The sequence below is a fragment of the Macrotis lagotis genome, chromosome X (genome assembly GCF_037893015.1).
Source record: "Macrotis lagotis isolate mMagLag1 chromosome X, bilby.v1.9.chrom.fasta, whole genome shotgun sequence".
Lineage (NCBI taxonomy): Eukaryota > Metazoa > Chordata > Mammalia > Peramelemorphia > Peramelidae > Macrotis > Macrotis lagotis.
Window position 1 is genome coordinate 68,347,028 of NC_133666.1, and position 19,484 is coordinate 68,366,511.

The following is a 19,484-nucleotide window of genomic DNA, read 5'->3' on the forward strand; positions in this document are numbered from 1 at the left end:
GTGAGAGTTGCTAAGTCTGCTGTTCCTCTCTTCTCCATTGTCCCTGGGCCTTGCCTTCCTGCCTCCTCCTCCTTGGGCCCCCTCAGACGTTTGGCCCCTGGCTCTCCCATTTTAACCAAAGGGAGAGGAGAAGAGGGAGAGGGGAGAGGAACTGTCCAAGGTGGAGCTGCTCCAGCAAGGAAAACCTGCTGCAAGAGGACATTAGCCCACTTTGAAAACCTGCCCCTACAGGCCAGACCCCTTTGGAAAGCTGGCAGCTGGAGGAAACGGCAAGATACCTTCAGTGTTATATTTCATTCGCATATTGTTGAAGTAATCGAAAGCATTTTTCAGTGCCCATATCCTCACGACATTATCTTGTCCAGCGGAAGCAAGTAATCGGCCGCAGTGAGAAAACTTCATGGTCCAAACTGCTCCCTAGCAAAACAAAGGAAGATGCCAATGGAACAGGGGAAAAGTCAACAGAGAGAGCCATTATATTTTGGGCTGACATGAAATGAGACATTAAGTTCTTACAACCACTCCCACCAAAGGTGGAAAGTCTGTCCATTAGGGCAGCAATCCAAGGACATGTGCTGGTGAGAGAAGGAGTTGGCAGAAAGAAAGGTAGGCACAAAGCGTCTAGATAATGCCAACTAATACAACCTAAGACCGGAAGACAACATCCCGAGTCCAAGGTACCACATAGTCAACTGGGCTTACTAAGTGGTTTGAAAACACAAATGATTAATGATGGGGGCAGGGACGGGGAGGGGCTCCACCCAATAAACTTAGCAATTCTACTTTGAACAATATTTTCTTCAAATGTAGTTTGCTAAACACTTTGCTTGCTTACAAAGGAAATCTATTCAGAGAATTAATTGCACAAGAAGAATATTTCAGAAATTCAAAATCACAACAAAAGAAACTTTCTTCTTGAGCCAAGTTCAATAGATTATGTTCCTAAAGAAAAAGTCCAGTTCTATTTAATCCACCTCTTTTTCACTGAAAGGAAATGAATCTTAAGAAATCATCTGACAGGGCAGCTAGGTGGTGCAGTGGATAAAGCACCGGCCCTGGAGTCAGGAGTACCTGAGTTCAAATCCGGTCTCAGACACTTACTAGTTACCTAGCTGTATGGCCTTGGGCAAGCCACTTAACCCTGTTTGCCTTGCAAAAAAAAAAACAAACCTAAAGAAATTATTTGACATCTGGAGAAATACTTTTCCAAGTGAGGGCACTAAGAGGAATCAAAACCATGACAGCTGAATTCCAAAGACTGCCTTTAGAAGTATAAAATGGGGAAGACCTGGCTAGAAAGGAGTTTGGCTGAAAAAAGAGCTGGAGTTTTCAGTGTACAACAAAAGCTTATGAGGAACCCGCAGTGGGACAGAGCAACTCACAAAAATTAAGGTAGTGAGCAATTTGGGGTTATGTCATGAGAGGCAGTGCTTCTGAGATTAAGGAGGTAATCATCCCTCTGGTCCCTGTGGTCAGTCCACATCTGAAACACTGGGTTCAGTTACAGAAGCTGGACAGTGGTTAGCTGGAGGAGGGCAAACTTGGATGGTGAGATGGGTATGGAATCTGTGCTACCTAATTCACATAAAGGAACTGAGCATGCTTTAGCCTGAAGGAGAGAAAGCTTAGGGGGATTGCGACCACCATATTCATATATCTGATGGAAGGTGGTATTAGATTTGTTGTGCCTGGCCCCAGAGGTAGAAGCTCTGAAGAGGTTAACTTCAACTGGATATCTATCAAAATCACTTCTTACCAAATAGAACCACTCCAAAGAAGATTCACTTGTCTTAGGAAATGAAGCTAGATGATCACTGGACTGATAAGATTGTTGTTTTGGTTGTTGAGCAGCTAGGTGGCACTGCAGTGGATGGTGCTGCGTTTGGAGTCAGGAAGACTCATCTCCCTGATTTCAAATCCCAAATCTTGCCTCACTAAACTGACTTTGGGTTCCCTTCTGAGTCCAAAATTTTATGGGCTTACCATGTGTTCACCACTAAGATCCTGAACCACTTTGATCTGTTCAAAGTCATAAGGTCCTTTGAATCCATGGGCTGCTTTGAATTTTACTGGTCTTGTGTATGGCATTCCTTCATCATCACTTGATGAAGGATCATCTTGATCAGTATGAAAGACTTAAGAGGAAAGAGAAACAGAAATGCCTGTTAGCCATGATCTCAAAAAGCAATCAACTACTGTAGAGATCTACTGGTGAGGAGGAAATTTCAATGAATTTGAAATTTTTTTCATTCATTCATTCTTTCATTCTGGCAGCTAGGTGGCACCACAGCATATAGGGCTGGGCGTGAAGTCAAGAAGACAGTTCAAAACTGGCTGTGGATATTTACTATGTAACCCTAGGAAAGTCACTTAACCTCTGCATTTAAATTCCTACCATTTGTAAAATAGGAATAATTTTTTTAGGCCTTTTAAAAATTTTCTTAAAAATAGGGATAATTATTACCTCACAGGGTTTTTGTGAGGATCAAATAAAATATTTGTAAAAAGTCCTATACAGGATGTCCCCAAAGTCTTAGCACAGATTTAAGCTTTAATAACTTCAGAAGAGCCAAGTACTACAAAGTCACAAAAAGCAACATTTGACAAGTTAATTTTTAAAATGTTTGAAATATTGTTCCATTTCTTATTAAAATTCAACCTGACTACTGCCTTGTGCAAAATGTTGCTCTAGTTGATTTTCGAACTTTGTTCAAACCTTTTATTAGCTGCTGCTGCTGCTGCTCAGGGACTAGAAGAATAGAATTTGCAAACTTCTCTTGAAGGGCATCCAAAGAATGAGGTGCTAATGCCCAAGTGACAGTTTTAATGTGTTCCCACAAGAAAATTGGGTTGGAGATGCACCAGGTGACTGAGATGGCCAAGCAAGAGGACTGCCTCTTCTAAACCACCTGTCTTAGAGTCATCCATACATTGTATGATAGGCTGCCTCAGTTTGTTAAAATGAAAATGACAAAACGTATTCACAATTTATGAAACTAAGCAAAGACAACATTCAAATAAATTTTCAGATGATGTTTTTAGTAAGTTTATAGGATTTATTTGTCTGAAGTTATTAAAGTTTAAAACTGCATTAAGAGTTTTGGAACAACATGGATGAATGCTAGCTATTACTATTATGAATAACAAATGAACTGGAACTTTAAACCTCACAGAAATATACTAAAGCAAAAATGATTTCCATTACTTTAAAATGCATGGCATCTAGAATTTGTGCAGATCTCATCTTACTTAACTCATAATGGCCTTGACCTAGGTTCAGGTTCTGCCTTGGACACATACTGTGTGGCTCTGGGCAAGTCCAGTCCCTTCCCTTCCCTTCTCTCAGTACCATAGGAAACTCTCTAAGTAGACAAGCTACATTGAGGAAGGGGGCATCCTCATTCAGAGATTACTACATTAATGAAATTCTAAGCCTAGTTCCAAAACCTGATGTGAATGACAATTTGGAGCTGCCATTATAGAGGTGCACAAATGAAGACCAGGGCTCAGGGACTAGAAGAACAGTCACTTCCTGTCTCTTCCTGTCCCACTCTGTCACTAGCAATCACTAAAGACTTCAGATGGAGTGAGGACTTCAGATGTTCATGGGGAGATCACATGTGGCCCAACAAAGTCACCCAAGGCAAATTATCACCAGTATTGTGCCTTTACATGCAGAACCCAGAACTGAACTCATATTTTCCAACTCCAAATGCAGGCTCTTTTGACCATGTCATGGTTACCTCGAATATTTAAAGACAATATATTAAACAGCAAAATCAAATGATTTTTTTGCAAGAGGTCTCCATTAGCTTATAAACAAAGGAGGTAAGGTGTCTATCCTCCCCCTCATTAAGCACTCTGGGGATGGGATTGTATTATGCAATTTCTTTAAGTAATGGAATTCTTATAAGAGCGATCAAAAGACTGATTCTTTCTGCCAAACAAAAGTCATGTGGGAAGAAATGGGATGACACACTAATATGGCAAATTTGTAAGAACTGAATGAAATCCTCAGTGCAATCTCACCTTCATCTCGAACACTTTTAACTTTATTTACAGCACGCTCACCATACTCTTCAGCAAGGTGCTTGGCTCTTTTCACGGATTTTCCTAAGAACTTTTTGAGTTGAGTCCTAAAAAGCAAAAAAATGAGGCTTACTCATTCATTAGGTCTCCAGAGCATAGCAGCTCATGCTCACAACTCCATCCATGCCCTATAACCAGTTAAAATGCTGTGGTATAATTTAACATAACTGAGGAATGACCAAGTCCAAGTGGACTGTGCCTTAGAAACGGATGCATTCATCCTGGATTATAAGGTCAACCAAGAACATCTTTGTCCATATGTGGAAAATCTACTCCATGGCAGACTGACATGGAATAGGAGATCGTTTTTCCTACACAGTATTCCTCCTCATTATTGCTGGACTGGGACAAAAGTGGTACCTAGAGTGGGTACCTAGAGTTCCGTACTGAGATGGACTGAGTTAGCCTACTTTACTTGTTGAAATTCCATTCTTCACTCCCCACCTTCTCCCCCTTTCAGATCTCTCACATTTGCTGTATTCAAAGTTCTCCTTAGACTGCCAAAGCTCCCTGAGGGCACACAGTAGGTACACAGGAAATACTGTCTGAATTACCTGGTTATAAATCTCATGCTCAACTATCAGGTGAATAAGATAGGAGATCAATATTCCTAAGTTTTTGATTTAGTGGAGAAAAACCCTCAGTCTATTACACTTTAGCTCCCATTGTTATCCAAGCCTCAGGAAAACCCAAATTAACTGGCTGATATAACTTGATTTCAAGACACCACCATTTTTTCAGTTACAATTACCTGAAAGAAATTGTGTCCGACATGTTAGCATCAGTCATAGCTACTGCAATGATGACAGTCATTTAACTGCTTTCTCACACACCTAGTTATATGCCATTGCTACCAATTTATACAATTACTGAGATCACCTTTTTTCCAAGTCAATTCTTGGCAGGATTAATTTAAAAAACACTTAGCTAACTTTTTTTTTTTGAAAATCCACTTAGATGTGATAGAAGCCTAGCCAATAAACCCAGCCCATATGATCATGTGATCATGTGCTGGGTGCTGGGCTTACATAATAATCCCCACCTGGGTGGACCAAGGAGCACATTTAGATATTCAGTATCTGATCCCAGTCTGTTAACCATGTGAACAGGCAGATTGTTAACCGGTGAGTAGCAAGAAGTGGGTTGCATTCAGAAGGCATAAGTCCACCAAAATCTGCCTTCAGGCTCAGTTTCCTCTTATTCAACTGAGTGCCAGTGAAAGAAACGATGCTACAAGGAGGGGAGGCCTTGGGCTCTCTTTACCACTGTGAATTGATTTTTCATGCTTCTTTTTAGGTAAAGGAGATAGAAAATCACAACCTGGTGAACTTTGAGAGGTCATGTGAGCAAACCAGTAGGAAGTCTGAGAGTGGGGACATGTTGGATTTTGTAGGCAACCAGCCAACCAGTCCAACATGATTGCCTTCTTTGTTCTAGCCCAGTAAGACAGAGACATAGTCTCTTCCAGCAGTTAGGCAAAGAAAACATGAATAAAGCCTTGATACAAACACCTCCTATGTGCCAAGCACTGGGGATGGTCCCTGTTTTCAGGGAGCTCTCATTTGAACAGGGAGACAAGGCAGGGACAAATCAGCCCTGGTCCTCAGCTAGGAATGTCACTTCTTTAATAGCATTTTCATAAGTAACCATGTGACAGTGCCAAAGACTAAGAATTGTTCTGGATCTTCAGTAGCAGAATCTGTCCATGATACTTGCAGAAGATGATCAGGGCACTGGGCTGGAAGAAATGCTACTTCCAAGGACCTTCAAAGGTGGAGGGGTCATGGTGCTTGGATTTGTCTGATGCCTCCTGGTTCTCCCTCAGGGAGCTTGGCTGCTTTCCCTAGGTTGGCTTGCCTGCTCCAGAAAGAGTAGGTAGTGTCCAGACATTTAGTGGTTTTATATCTCACTATACTACCTTCTGAGAAGGATCCACATGAAGAACACAACCACATCCTAGAAGATCAATGGTTCCTGAAGGTCTCTGATTTTCTGCATCCTGGGAGTATTTCTGTGTTCACAGAACTCACTTCTCTGGAAGACCAGAGAATAATACTGACCCCCCTGTCCTAGATTGTGAACTTGGTGAGACTCCACTACCCCAAAGGATGGAGGCAGTTTAGAGGGTAACATACCCCATCCCCCTAGTGTTGGGTGCAGAAATGCTTATACTTTTGTACTTGCTATTTCTCTTAAATATTCCTTAGTATATAGTATATGGGGCAGCTAGGTGGTACAGTGGATAGGGCACCAGCCCTAGAGACAGGAGGATCTGAGTTTAAATACAATCTCAGATACTTGACACTTCCTAGCTGTGTGGCCTTGTGCATGTAGCTTCACCCTGACTGTCTTGCATTCAGGGCCATCTCCAGTCATCTTGATTCCTATCTGGCCAGTGGAGCCAGATGGCTCCAGAGAAGAAACTGAGGCCTCCCCTCAGTCCAATCCAATTCATGTACTTGTCATGGCATCACCTCCCTGATGTTGTAGTCTTTTTTGAGAATGAAGGACAAACAACAATTCCTTAGTAGAAGTGATGTGATATTTACTGGTCAAATAACACCCGGATATTAATTGCTGGTAACTCACTGTAGGGAGAATACAATGGAATGGGGAATCAAGGCAATGTTTTTAGAGAAGAGAAAACCCATCCTCTCAAGTGTATCCCCAAAACTCTGAGGGGAGATAGAGCCAGTTCCCCTTTGGAAGAGTGAGGGTAGAGCAATCACTACATAGGTCACAAAAGACATTCCCTCATGAAAAATCAATGCTGAAAAAGACTGCAGAGGGCATTATGTCTCTGAGCCCTCTCCCAATCTCCACCTCCACCCCCTGGGAAGTAATGAGGATTTAGAAAATGATGGTTAAAATGTGAATAAGGATGAAGGAAGATAGGCACAAGAGAAATTTCAAAGGATGGACTGATAGGACTTTGTTGATTGGTAGTTATAGGTGATAAGTGAAAAAATTTCAGTTAGACTCCAAGATTTTAAACTTGGAAATGGATGCAAACAGAAAACCCGAGAGATGACTGGAGCAAGGGAGGTAGGGTAGTAACACTTTTTTAGGGTACAATGAAGTTGATGTTATGCTATGACATGCAAATGGATATATCTAGCAAGCAAATGAAGATGTATGATTGAATGTGAGGTCAGGATTGTATACAGAGACTGGGGAATTTCCCAGCATAAGGACAGCTGATTAAGAGCCATCAGATATTATCAGTTTGCCAAAAGGAAGGATCCAAGCGCCAGTATGTATATATGCAAAGTGACCTGGTATTAGGGTTTAACCTTTGTTATACCCTAAGAGGGTCTGATGTGACTCTTGCCCATTAGTCATAGATGCTGGATCACCTATGTCAGTTCTTAACCTCTGAGTCAGAGAAAAATAGACTAAGATTATTAGAATTCAAGGGTACAGTGGAAATCAGTGGCAATGACTGTGAAAGCAGATTCTGGAGAATATCAAGTATCATTTGCAGAGAATATGAAGAATCATTTGCCAACCAATGCAGCCTATCCCTAAGGGGACAAACAGGTTGGAAAAAACACTGCAGACTGTAGTTATAAGCAGTTGACATGGAAGCCAGTGGCCTCTGGAAGGAAGGAGGCAGAAATCCTAGAATAAGAAGTCAAGATGAGCTAAGGCTGAGAACTGTTGGCAAAGTCTAGTGCTGCCCAACAAGGTCTCAAACATCACACTTGTAGTTAGAAATCCTGGGATCATAGACAAAGACCTTTTGTCCTATTACTGGCGCCTCAAGCACTAGACTGGACACCAAAAGGGCCAGGGCCCCAAATGTCAGGCTTGTCATAGAGTCAAGTGCATGTGCCAAATGAGGAATATCATCTGAGTATGTATCATGCCCTCCCACCATGGGGTGAAATGTCATAACTGAGTTGACTCTAGATTTCTGGGCTACCACATCTCCCTACTCTATCTTCCTGCCAAGTGTTACACAGCACTTCAATCATCTTTATCCTCACAGGATTTTAAGGTAGAAGCTCATTTTAATATGATACAAGGCACAATGATGGACAATGGAGATTCAAAGACTATTCTACTGTGGCAGAGGGGAACTGACTATAGCCTGCACATTGTGAACCATATACATAATGAGAGTGGGTGACAATGAGGAAAGGCTCCCTATAGGAGGTGGCAGAGGAGCACAGAGCTTTATTATCAAATTGTACCATCTGTTCCCCAATCACAGTGACTCTGAGTCATCACCTTAAGGGACTGAGGACCCTGTCCCCTGCTACCTCTTCCTCATCCTCTCATTCCCATTTAGTTCAATCACACTGTACCCTACTACTAGAACTTCACTGGGATTGACTCATCAAGTACCAAAACGGCCACGTGAAATCTCTTGGTCACCTCCAACCCTGACACTCAATAGGCTTTATCTCTGAAAGTCTCCTGTCCTTCAATTACTTACCTCATTCCTCTTAATTTTTTTTTCTTTTTGTGTAAGGAAATGGGGTTAAGTGACTTGCCCAAATTAGTGTCTGAGGCCGCATTTGAACTCAGGTCATCCTGACTCCAGGGCCAGTACTTTATTCACTGAGACACCTAGCTTCCCCTTAAAACTCTTTTTTACCAACACTGCAAAGTCTAGTTCCTCTATCCTGTCCTGTTCTTATCTAATACCACTACTCTGGCCTTATATTCTTTTCACAGACTCCTTTTCCTCTTTGACAAAATGCAGTGCCTGTCAATTCTTTTTAAAAATTAGATTCTTTTTGGGTAAAAACATCACTTGTACAAAAATATTCATAGCAGCCCTGTTAATGGTAGCAAAGAACTGGAAATCAAGTAAATGTCCTTCAATTGGGGAATGGCTTAGCAAACTGTGGTGTGTGTATGTCATGGAGCACTACTGTTCTATTAGAAACCAGGAGGGATGGGAATTCAGGGAAACCTGGAGGGATTTGCATGAACTGATGCTGAGTGAGATGAGCAGAACCAGAAAAAAACACTGTTATACCCTAACAGCAACACGGGGGTGATGCTGAGTGAGATGAGCAGAAACAGAAGAAAACACTTTTATACCCTAACAGCAACACGGGGGTGATGATCAACCTTGAAGGACTTGCTCATTCCATCAGTGCAACAATCAGGGACAATTTGGGGCTCTCTGCAATGGAGAATGCCAAGTGTATCCAGAGAAAGAATTGTGGAGCTTGAACAACGACCAAGGACTATTACCTTTAATTTCGGAAAAAACCTGATACCTTATTGTCCGATCTTGCTATCTCTTATACTTTATGTTTCTTCCTTAAGGATATGATTTCTCTCTCATCACACTCAATTTGGGTCAATGTATACCATGGAAACAATGTAAAGACTGGCAAATTGCCTTCTGTAGGGCGTGGGGGAAAGAAGTAAGATCAGGGGGAAAATTGCAAAACTCAAAATAAATCTTTTTTTTTTTAGTTTTTGCAAGGCAAATGGGGTTAAGTGGCTTGGCCAAGGCCACACAGCTAGGTGATTATTAAGTGTCTGAGGCTGGATTTGAACTCAGGTCCTCCTGACTCCAGGGCAGGTGCTCTATCCATTGCGCCACCTAGCCGCCCCAAGTAAAATCTTGTAAAAAAAATTAGATCCTTTTTTTTCAATTGGTGAAATTCCATCTTCTCTCTATCCTCCCTACGTCCCCCCACCCACTGAGAACAAAAGAAAAACAAAACCATTGTTACAAACAAGTATTAATTAAAGCAAAGCACATTTCTGCAATGGTGAAGTCAAAAATCAGAACAGAATAAATAAAGGTCTGTTTCCTTTTGCACTCGGAGCCATCCAGCTCTTTTGCAGGAGGTAGGTACTGTATTTCATCATTAGTACTCTGGAATCAAGGTTAGTCACAAAACAGATTTGAGTTCCTCATTCTTGCAAAGTTGTTTGTCATTACCATATTGTTCTTTGTACAAATTCTTCAAGTGCTCTTCCCTCTGCATCTGGTAATGTAAATCTTTCCAGGTTACTCTGAAACCATTCCCTTTATTATTTCTTAACTCCAATTCATTCTCACCTTCCTTCTCTACTGAAACTCTCAAACTAGATGAAGTGAAATCCTATGGGCTGAGTCTGATATACATTCACAGTACCAAGTGGCCAAAGAGCATGTTCCATGCTTTCATGACTGTCTAGGTCACATGCCCCAATTCCTGCCCAATCATGTCTTTCTTACCATTCTGGCCCCATTTGGCACTATTATCCTTTGTGGACTTAATGTTCACAAACTGTCCTACCTGTTCCTCAAATGGACTATCCCATTTCATCTCCATAACTTTACAGAAGCTATCTCCTATGTTAGGAATGCATTTTGCCCTTCTCATCTGTGCCTCTCAAAATTCACCTTCCTGCCAGGCTCAGGGCAGGTGCTTTCTTTCATGAAATCTCTTTAATAAAGTCTTCTGCTTGTCAGCATACTGTTCCCCGCCCCTTTCCTTGTATGAAAATTTAAATTAAAATTATTTAAACAAAAGTTTAAATCCAAACAATCTAAAGCTGCTTGAGGGGAGGAACTTTTTTTGTGTCTTTGTGGGCCTAGAACCTTGCAGAAGGCAGCCATTTAATAATGGGAGACTGGAATAAAATGAACAAGCTTTCATACCTCTGAAATCTAGAAGCATTTATACCTCAAGATTCACCTGAGATGGAAGATACCCTTTTGCCTTCCAAGCAGTTATACAATGGATCAGATGGTTCAGCAAAAGCTCGTTCTTACTTACAAACCAGGTACTCTTTTTAAGCTACTAATGAACTTTTCGATACACTGAAAGCTTAATGGCTGATGTCCGTCCATTGGCTCTTTCGGGTTCAGAAATGATTTGGGAATATTTCACAGATGAAGGGAATCTGGTTTAAACAGAGCCCAAAGGAAGAATTGCTTAGTTTTTGCCTCTGTCTCTCCAGGGCATGAGTCAGAAGAGAAAAGAAAGCATGTAGATGACTTATGAGCTGTATCACTGGAAGAAGTGCCCACAGACCCACTCAAGTACAGCCTCCACACAGCTGTGTGGCATTCATCATCCCCAGGGACAGGCCAAAATTATAAGTTCAAAATAAGCATTCATGAGATGAGATTCTTAATCATTACCCTGCCAAAATTTCCTAAAGTCAAGAAAAGTACTTGGTACCAGACCACCAATAATTTCTATGATCTATTCGTGAATCTTTCAAGAGAGTCCTTTTAAAAGGGATGGCCAGAGACATGCAATGCTGTATACTTAAAATAGAAAGGAAGCCAGACCTTGATGAACTTTTTAAAGACAATCCTTGCCTGATGTAAGTGGACCATTCTATCAATTTATACAAAAGGTGAATTTGCCCCTACCCACCCACTTCACTTAGTATACCTTTATGCAAGTCATAAATGTAGACAGTAAGATTGCAACATGATAATAAACAGAATTATGAAATGAAATGTAAAGTTAATGTTAAAGTATGCACAGTACTGTAGAGTAAGGTTAACACAAGTGTGCAGAATGTTATCCCTTTTTCACCCACTGTACCTAGACCTTATCTTTGGGGGTTGACTGCTGTGCAATTTTATTTGTGAAGTTATCAGATGTTTGGACAATTGTTCGCTCTTTTCTCCTTGTTTATCTGACAATAGCAAGCAATATTGTCCTTCAACTAGTCTTTGAACTAAGCATTTGGATTCCTCTTTTCAATACAAGAAAAAAGTTAACTCAGATAACGCAATGCTCTTGCCACCCGTTTTGTTAAGAACCTTAGATTACGAAGGTTCTGAAGTTTCTCTTTCTTCTGAAATCTTTTCACCTAGCACCTCAATCAGATCCTCATTAGACAATTAGACAGGCTCAATCAAATCCTCCATACCATTGTCATCTACTTCTGGCTCCAATTCTTTTTTTCTTTTTGTTTTTTTTTTTGTAAGGCAGCGTAGTTAAGTGACTTGCCCAAGGTCACACTGCTAAGTAATTATTGAGTGACAGGCCAAATTTAAACTCAGGTCCCTCTGACTCTATCCACTGCACTACCTAGCTGCCCCTTTGGTTCCAATTCTTGCACTAATTTTACAGTCATGTAACTCACTTCTTTGAACAATTAATCTTTGTCAAAACAATCAAACTAACGAACAAACTATGGGCACACCATTTTCTAAGCTCTCTTTATACATGTTTCTGTTATGGCTTCTCATGCATTAGCAATATTCCAAGTTGCATGGTAAATATGATAGGATTTCTAGATTATCTCTTGATATTAAATCCTTATCTCCATCCAAAGCTACAATTACCTTAAAATTTATAAATAACATACCTTGAAGTTCACAATCACTCTCTGATCCATAGGTTGTAGTTGCTATTCCTTGTTTCTACTCAAAGAGGACCAATGACATCCCAATGTTGGGGTCAAGGTACAGTGTGTTTGACTTAACAGGCCTGTATAAGCTCAGAAGACTCCACCACAGGTGGGCACAAATAGTGTCTGTCTGTCTGTCTCTCTCTCTATATACACACACACACACACACACACACATCTATAAACAGGTATGTATGTACATTACATATATATATATATATATATATATATATATATATAAATATATTTTGGGGATGGCACTATCTCTAGATCTGTGCATCTCCTATTTCCTTTGTACTACTTTGACTTTGCTTCTCTTATAGGGTACAGTGCCTTCTTCGATGAGGGCATGCTATATCAGACAGTCCTATGCCATTGTATCCCATGTCTCACAATCAATTCCTTTTTTTTCTTTAGGTTTTTGCAAGGCAAATGGGGTTAAGTGACTTGCCCAAGGCCGCACAGCTAGGTAATTATTAAGTGTCTGAGGTTGGATTTGAACTCAGGTACTCCTGACTCCAGGGCTGAGGCTCCATCCACTGCGCCACCTAGCCACCCCTCTCACAATCAATTTCAAAGGTCTTGAGAGACCTTGAGAGTATCCTTGTATCACTCTTTCTGATTGCCAAATAAACATTTGCCTTGTGAGTTCTCCATAGATAAACCTATATTTGGCATTTGAACAACAGTCAGCTGATCAGAGTTGTTCTTTCTGCAGTAGAGTTTGAATGCTTGGTAGGTTCAGATCAAGAAAGGACCTCAGTGTCTAGTACTTAATCTTGCCAGGTCATCTTTAAACTCTTCCTAAGCCACCTAAAATGAACAATTCAGTTGCCTGGCATAACACTGGCAGACTGTCCACGATTCTCAGGTATGTGACAACAAGATCAACACAGTGGTTCCAGCGACTTTCAGTTTGTTGTGTAGCCTCATATTTTTTTCCCATCCTTTCCATTGGAACTTCCCAAACACTGATCTGGCTCTGGCTTTGTTAATGGCATCATTCCCGGAAATTATACTGCTAAGGTAAGTGAACTGACTATTTTATTATTAAAAAATGAAGCAGTATTATAGGAAAGGTAATTTTCATTAAAATCTTTCAGACAAGGAAAATGATCTGGGGTATTATCAAAAATAAATAAAATCTTGAAAGAAAGGCTATTTTCATTATAAAACTTGTTCACTTCATGAATGAAGCAATACATAAACCACAGTGATGCCCAGGTAGTGTTGTCTGGTGGATTCCTTTTAATGATATGGGATTTTCTGCTTGGTACATAAGAATAGATTGTAATTTGTGAGTCCAGATCCATTGCTTCCAGAAGAATAACTTTATTTTTTAAGTTTATGGCTTTGTATAATTTTTCTCCCCTATCTAGATGTAGGTTCGAGATGGCATTCCTTGAGAAAATAGGCCAGTTTTGTCTACATTAAAAATTTGCTCAGGCAAGTAAGGACTTTCATCTATTGTTTTTTGCAGGAATTCTGGGAGTTTCTTTGCTGCTTCAATCACTCCACTAGCAGCCTCTCCTGACACTTGCCTGTTATAAAATCCTGCATGATTTTTAAATTGTGCAAACCAATCACTGCTTGCTGTAAATACCTATGTTCCTTCAGTGTACTTAACTTTTAAATCTTCAAAGGGGCTTCAGGTCTTGGCTTGAATTGTCATCAAGCTTAAAAGAATCTTCTTCTAAGCATGGGTTTCTATCCACATAGTCAATCATTTCTCCCTTTCTAGAAGAGTACCTTCTCTTTGATTCAATAGATAAATGACTTTCTTGCTTTCTCTTTATCCAGGTACCAATCTTTACACTACTGATGATAATTTTTGTCCTTCATATTTTTAATTATTTTTATTTCCAAGTCTTTTGGCATACATTTATAAGACTGTTCACTTTTCCCCTGAAAAGCACATTTGCTGTCAGCTCTGGTGAAAATATAAGGATCACTACTAAACGCAGGGAGAGGTACAACTTCATTCATCGTCTGTAGACTCGTGGGAAGTGATGAAGAATTTCCCATCACCATTTAAGCTGTCTAGTGAGTGCTCTGAGGAAGCAATTTTCTAAATTTTTTGGAATGGGATTTCTTCCAGAATTCTTTACGGACAATCAAATTTGTGTAATGCAAATTTATGTAAAGTGAGAACTGTCTGTATATGTGACAAAAGAAATAAATAATTATTAACTTTAAGTTTGTATAGTCATGCTGTTCTACAAAGCACACTTGATGCTACTGGCAGCTAGGTGGCACTGTCTGGAGAAAAGAAGAACTGAGTTGAACTATGACCTCAGACATGTACTAACAGTTAAGTGACCCTGGGCAAGTCACTTAAGCAATGTCATCCTCAGTCTCCTAATCTATAAATTAGGAATAATAACACCTTCCTCCCAGGATTGTCAAAGACCAAATGAGATAATATTTGTAAAAAACTTAAGCACAGTGCTTGGGACATGGTGTTATATAAATGTTATTAATGTGTTATTACTATACTATCATACCACTTATTATTATTGCTATTATTAGTAGTATTATTATTAGTATTACTGTCAAGTAAAGAAAAATGCAAATGTCATAGAACATAGCAATTTTTATCTTTTAATGCTTCCAGAACAGGAAAAAATAAGAGCCAACCAAACTTACGTCTTCTGTTTTAGCCTTCCACCATCAGTATCTGTTGGCTGGGGCTGTATCTTCTCTTCATCATCTGACTGTGCTGCATCATTACTGTAGAAAAAGAGAGAAACAAATAATGCCATTTTAAAAATGTGTAACCACCACCTTTTTCATTTAATCTTAACCTTTCTCTAGAATAAGTCCTCAGCAGCCAACCTTCATGTGTGTTTTCCTATTATTAAGGACCAGGAAGTTAACAGGGCTCAGAAAATTTGAAGGCCTATTGTCTAATCCAGGGTACAATGTTATGACAATTACAAATGATCTTTCTGGAGCACCTTAAGTTTTACCAAGTGCTTTACTTCACAACAGCCTTGTCATATGGATTTTCTAAATGTGGACAAATCAGATTGAGTGAAGCTGTGACTTGCCAGAGTCCCAAAGGTGGTAAGTGGCAGAGAAGAAGGAGGTTTCTCCTAGCACACGGGCTGTCTAGTGGATACCCCTCTTTACCACATGCTCTGACCAGACATTTCCCTGATGACTTTTACACTCTCCCTGCTCCCCCATTCTTGTGATCACAAATTATTCCTAATGTAAAAAGTTCATATATTTACATACACTGTTTTTCAGATAGCCAATGGATCTTGAAGTAAAATCCCCAAGAGGAGTACACTGGCTCCACTGGAATTGCAATCCTCCTAGTGCAAGAGACTACTGACATTGTGTTAGTATCTCAGTACCTAACAATTCTTTTCCAGTTTAGGAAATCAGACCTAAACCAAAAATGACTCGGAGATTCCTTTCCATGGACTTCATGCATTAATTAATTCAAGAACAGGAGGATACTTTTCTAAAAGGTCATCTTTTTACAAGGAAATACATACATATATATATGTTTATACTTTGAAATAATTGCATTTATATTAAAAATGTTTATAATAAATTTCTTCCAACTCAAATCAAGCTATCTTATACATTTTGATTAAAAAAAAGATGTTGACAAAATAGATGGACTACAGTTTAGTTCCAGTTATACTAATTGTGCAAAATTTAGGGGTTTTTTTTAGGTTTTTTTTTTTGCAAGGCAAATGGGATTAAGTGGCTTGCCCAAGGCCACACGGCTAGGTAATTAAGTGTCTGAGACCGGATTTGAACCCAGGTACTCCTGACTCCAGGGCTGGTGCTTTATCCACTGCGCCACCTAGCTGCCCCTGATTGTGCAAAATAAAAAAAAAAAACCTAAGGAATGTGAAATATATTTTCAGGAATAATATAAACACACACACACACATACACACACACACACACATATACATATACACACATATAAAAATATATCACCATATTTTTTCTATGTATTCACTGGGTTTGCTAAAAAATTCTTTTTTTCTTTTTAAAAAATTATTTACTATAAGGGATGGTTTAGGGAATGCGCATTAATTGGGGAATGGCTTAACAAGTTGTGGAATATGATTGTGATGGAATACTATTGCAATATAAGAAATGATGGGCATGATACTTTCAGAAGACTTATATGAACTGATACAAAGTAAAGTAATCAGAGCCAGGAAAAATACTGTACATGATAACAGTAAAATTGTATGGTGATCAACTGTGAATGATTTAGCTATTCTCAGAAAAACAATGATCCAGGACTGATGATGAAAAATACTATCCACTTTCAGAGAGAGAACTGAGGGGGTATGAATACAAAGTAAAGGATTTTTTTTTACTTTATTTTTCTTTTGTGTGTGTGTGTGTGTGTGTGTGTGTGTGTGTGTGTGTGTGTCTTCTTCTGTGACATCGTTGATAGGGAAATGTTTCCTATGACTTCACATTTATAACTGATATCATATCGCTTGCTTTCTCAATGGCTTGAGGAAAGGTGGAGAGAAAATCTGAAACTCAAAATTAAAAAAAATGTTAAAAAAATTTACATGTAATTGAGAAATATTTAATGAAATGAACAAAAAAGAAAAACCTTTTTTACAGTGATAGCTCTCCAGGCGTCAAGAAGAGAAATAAGGGGGGGAATTTTAGGTTGTGCAAAAACAAGAGAAAGCAATTAAAATTTTTTTTTAAAAATTAGCAAATTAAATATGAAAATCCAGCAGTGTACTATCCCAACCATCAAAGCATAGGCATCCATCTCAGATTGCCCTGTACCTTGCCCATATCATTAGTGCTTAATAAAGGTGTGTGTGATCAACTTATTGTTCCAATTTTTCCAGTTCTCCAATCTGAGGCTAACTTTGTGGACAGCTTCCTACCTGATAATACAAATTTTTAAAAATATTCTTGTAGGATGAGGTGGCTAGGTGGCGCAGTGGATAAAGCACCGGCCCTGGAGTCAGGAGTACCTGGGTTCAAATCCGGTCTCAGACACTTAATAATTACCTAGCTGTGTGGCCTTTGGCAAGCCACTTAACCCCATTTGCCTTACAAAAAAAAAAACAAAACAAAACATAAAAAAATATTCTTGTAGGAAACTCAAGGTGACAGTCTTAGGCCATCCTGAGAATTTCTTTGGAATGAATAGGGCCATTGTGTTACATCCCTGTTAAATTTAAAAAACACTTTCTAAAAATAAATTATGTAATGGAAAGTCATAGTTTCATCTATGATCTTTTTTTGGTTCTTCTTTACAAACTAATGTTTGTGGTGTTTTTCAGAATTCAGTTCAGAAAAAGAAGTAGTAAAAAAGGGAAATTTTTCTCATACACATGACAAAGAATCACGGTAAGTCATACCTTACATATTCCTTGGTTCTTCTCATAATGTGCAGAGTGAGCGGATTTATACCTGTAGGTAATTTTTCTTCCGCAAGGCTCAAAGGTATCTCTTCTCCTGTATCAAGGTTCTTAATCATTACACTGGCCAAAATTTCCTAAAGGCAAGAAGAATCCTTAGTACCAGATCATTACTAATTTCCCTATTTCTGCTTGAATCTTTCAGAAGAATTCTTTCAGAAAGGACATTCAGGGACATCCAATGTTGTATACTTTAAAATGGAAGACAGCCTGAATATATTGCCTAAAAACACTCAGGAGATAGGGACTGACTTAGGGAGTAAAAGCAATGAACACTGAGTCATGTTCATAGTATAATAATGATGCCTCCAAGGAGGGAAGCAATCACATAACATGCTGTAATAAATAATGTCAGAATTGTCACCTCATAATAACAGTACTAAAAAGAATGCATCAACCAGTCTATGGAGAGAATCAAAGATGGAGAGCCTTTCTTCCTATATTCCATGTATAGCAAAAATGTTGATGTCTCACTTTTTTATAGTGACAAGAGTTTCTGACTTACAGCTCCTCTGCTCCTCCACTGCTAGTCCATCCTCTCTCCTCTTCTCCATTTCCCTGACTCTCTGTTCAAGACTATACCCACCATGGCTTCATGCCAACCCCAGGCTCCCTATTCTAGTTCTGCTTACTCTTCTCCAATTTCTCAGATCAGTTCATTCCTTTCTATTTTGGATGAAAGCACTCAAAAACAAAGCATGTACACACTGCAAGCTGCCTTGTGGGATGGACAAAAATATATGCTTGTATTATTTTGGGTACTTAACTTTAGAACTAAGCTGACCTTCTGATAAACTTGGGGTCTTGCTTTTTCCTACATTATCAACACTATTAGATGATACTGACTTTTGAAAAGAATGGATCACCACAATCTTTTTTTTTTACTCACTATGTCCCAGCACATTACAAATATGATCTCATTAGACCCTCGCTAATTATTACTCTCAATTTACAAATGAGGAAACTGAGACAACACAGCTTTAAGTGATGCATCTATGGACATAAAGCTATTTGGTTTATATTTTCCCCTTACGTTAAATAATCAAAGGAAAGTTACAAGAGATGTCCTTGAAATAATCTTGAAGGTTGATGTTACATTTTGATGCTTTTAACCACTACAAAAAATATCCATTGCGACCATTACCTCATCGGTGAGTTCTCTTCCAGAGTTGGACCTTGGCCTCTGAGGACCCATCGCCTCGCCTGTGCCTGTCTGTCCATCAGGTGTTTTTCCATTTTCCTGAAATTGTAAGTTTATAAAAAGCAAATTCAATAGACAATTTCAGACAACTTTCAATTAGCCATTACCACACACATCTGTGTAGAGCTTCAATATTTCTGATAATGGAGTCTATTAAAATGGAAAATATCCATTTTAGTGACTTTATACTCCTAGCATGCTGAAGAGTGTTCCTACTGATCCCTCCATTACCCACCAAGTAGCTGTTTCTCTAACCTTGACAATAAAGAAATGTGATGTATTTGGACCCACCCAAATAGAGCTGTAACCCTCTACATGGACTAAGGGAAGAGACAGAAAGAAGACGGCTGCTGAACAACCCTAAAAGGGAAGCTGGAGCAGGCAAACATTCTTCTATTACAACTCTACCACCTGTTGGGGGCTTTTTA

At 39.3% G+C, this 19,484-nt stretch overlaps 1 protein-coding gene across 1 annotated transcript in view; it reads right to left on the bottom strand.

Annotated features, from left to right (window-relative positions):
- Positions 1-19,484, bottom strand: part of WDR44 (WD repeat domain 44) — a 92,489-nt gene that overhangs the window by 24,518 nt on the left and 48,487 nt on the right. The window contains exons 6-11 of the mRNA XM_074204935.1: positions 19,000-19,095; positions 17,796-17,932; positions 15,070-15,153; positions 4,030-4,136; positions 1,984-2,135; positions 279-417 (exon numbers count right to left, since the gene is read on the bottom strand). Of these exons, the coding sequence (XP_074061036.1) occupies positions 279-417; positions 1,984-2,135; positions 4,030-4,136; positions 15,070-15,153; positions 17,796-17,932; positions 19,000-19,095 (715 nt within the window). The remainder of the gene's footprint in view (positions 1-278; positions 418-1,983; positions 2,136-4,029; positions 4,137-15,069; positions 15,154-17,795; positions 17,933-18,999; positions 19,096-19,484) is intronic.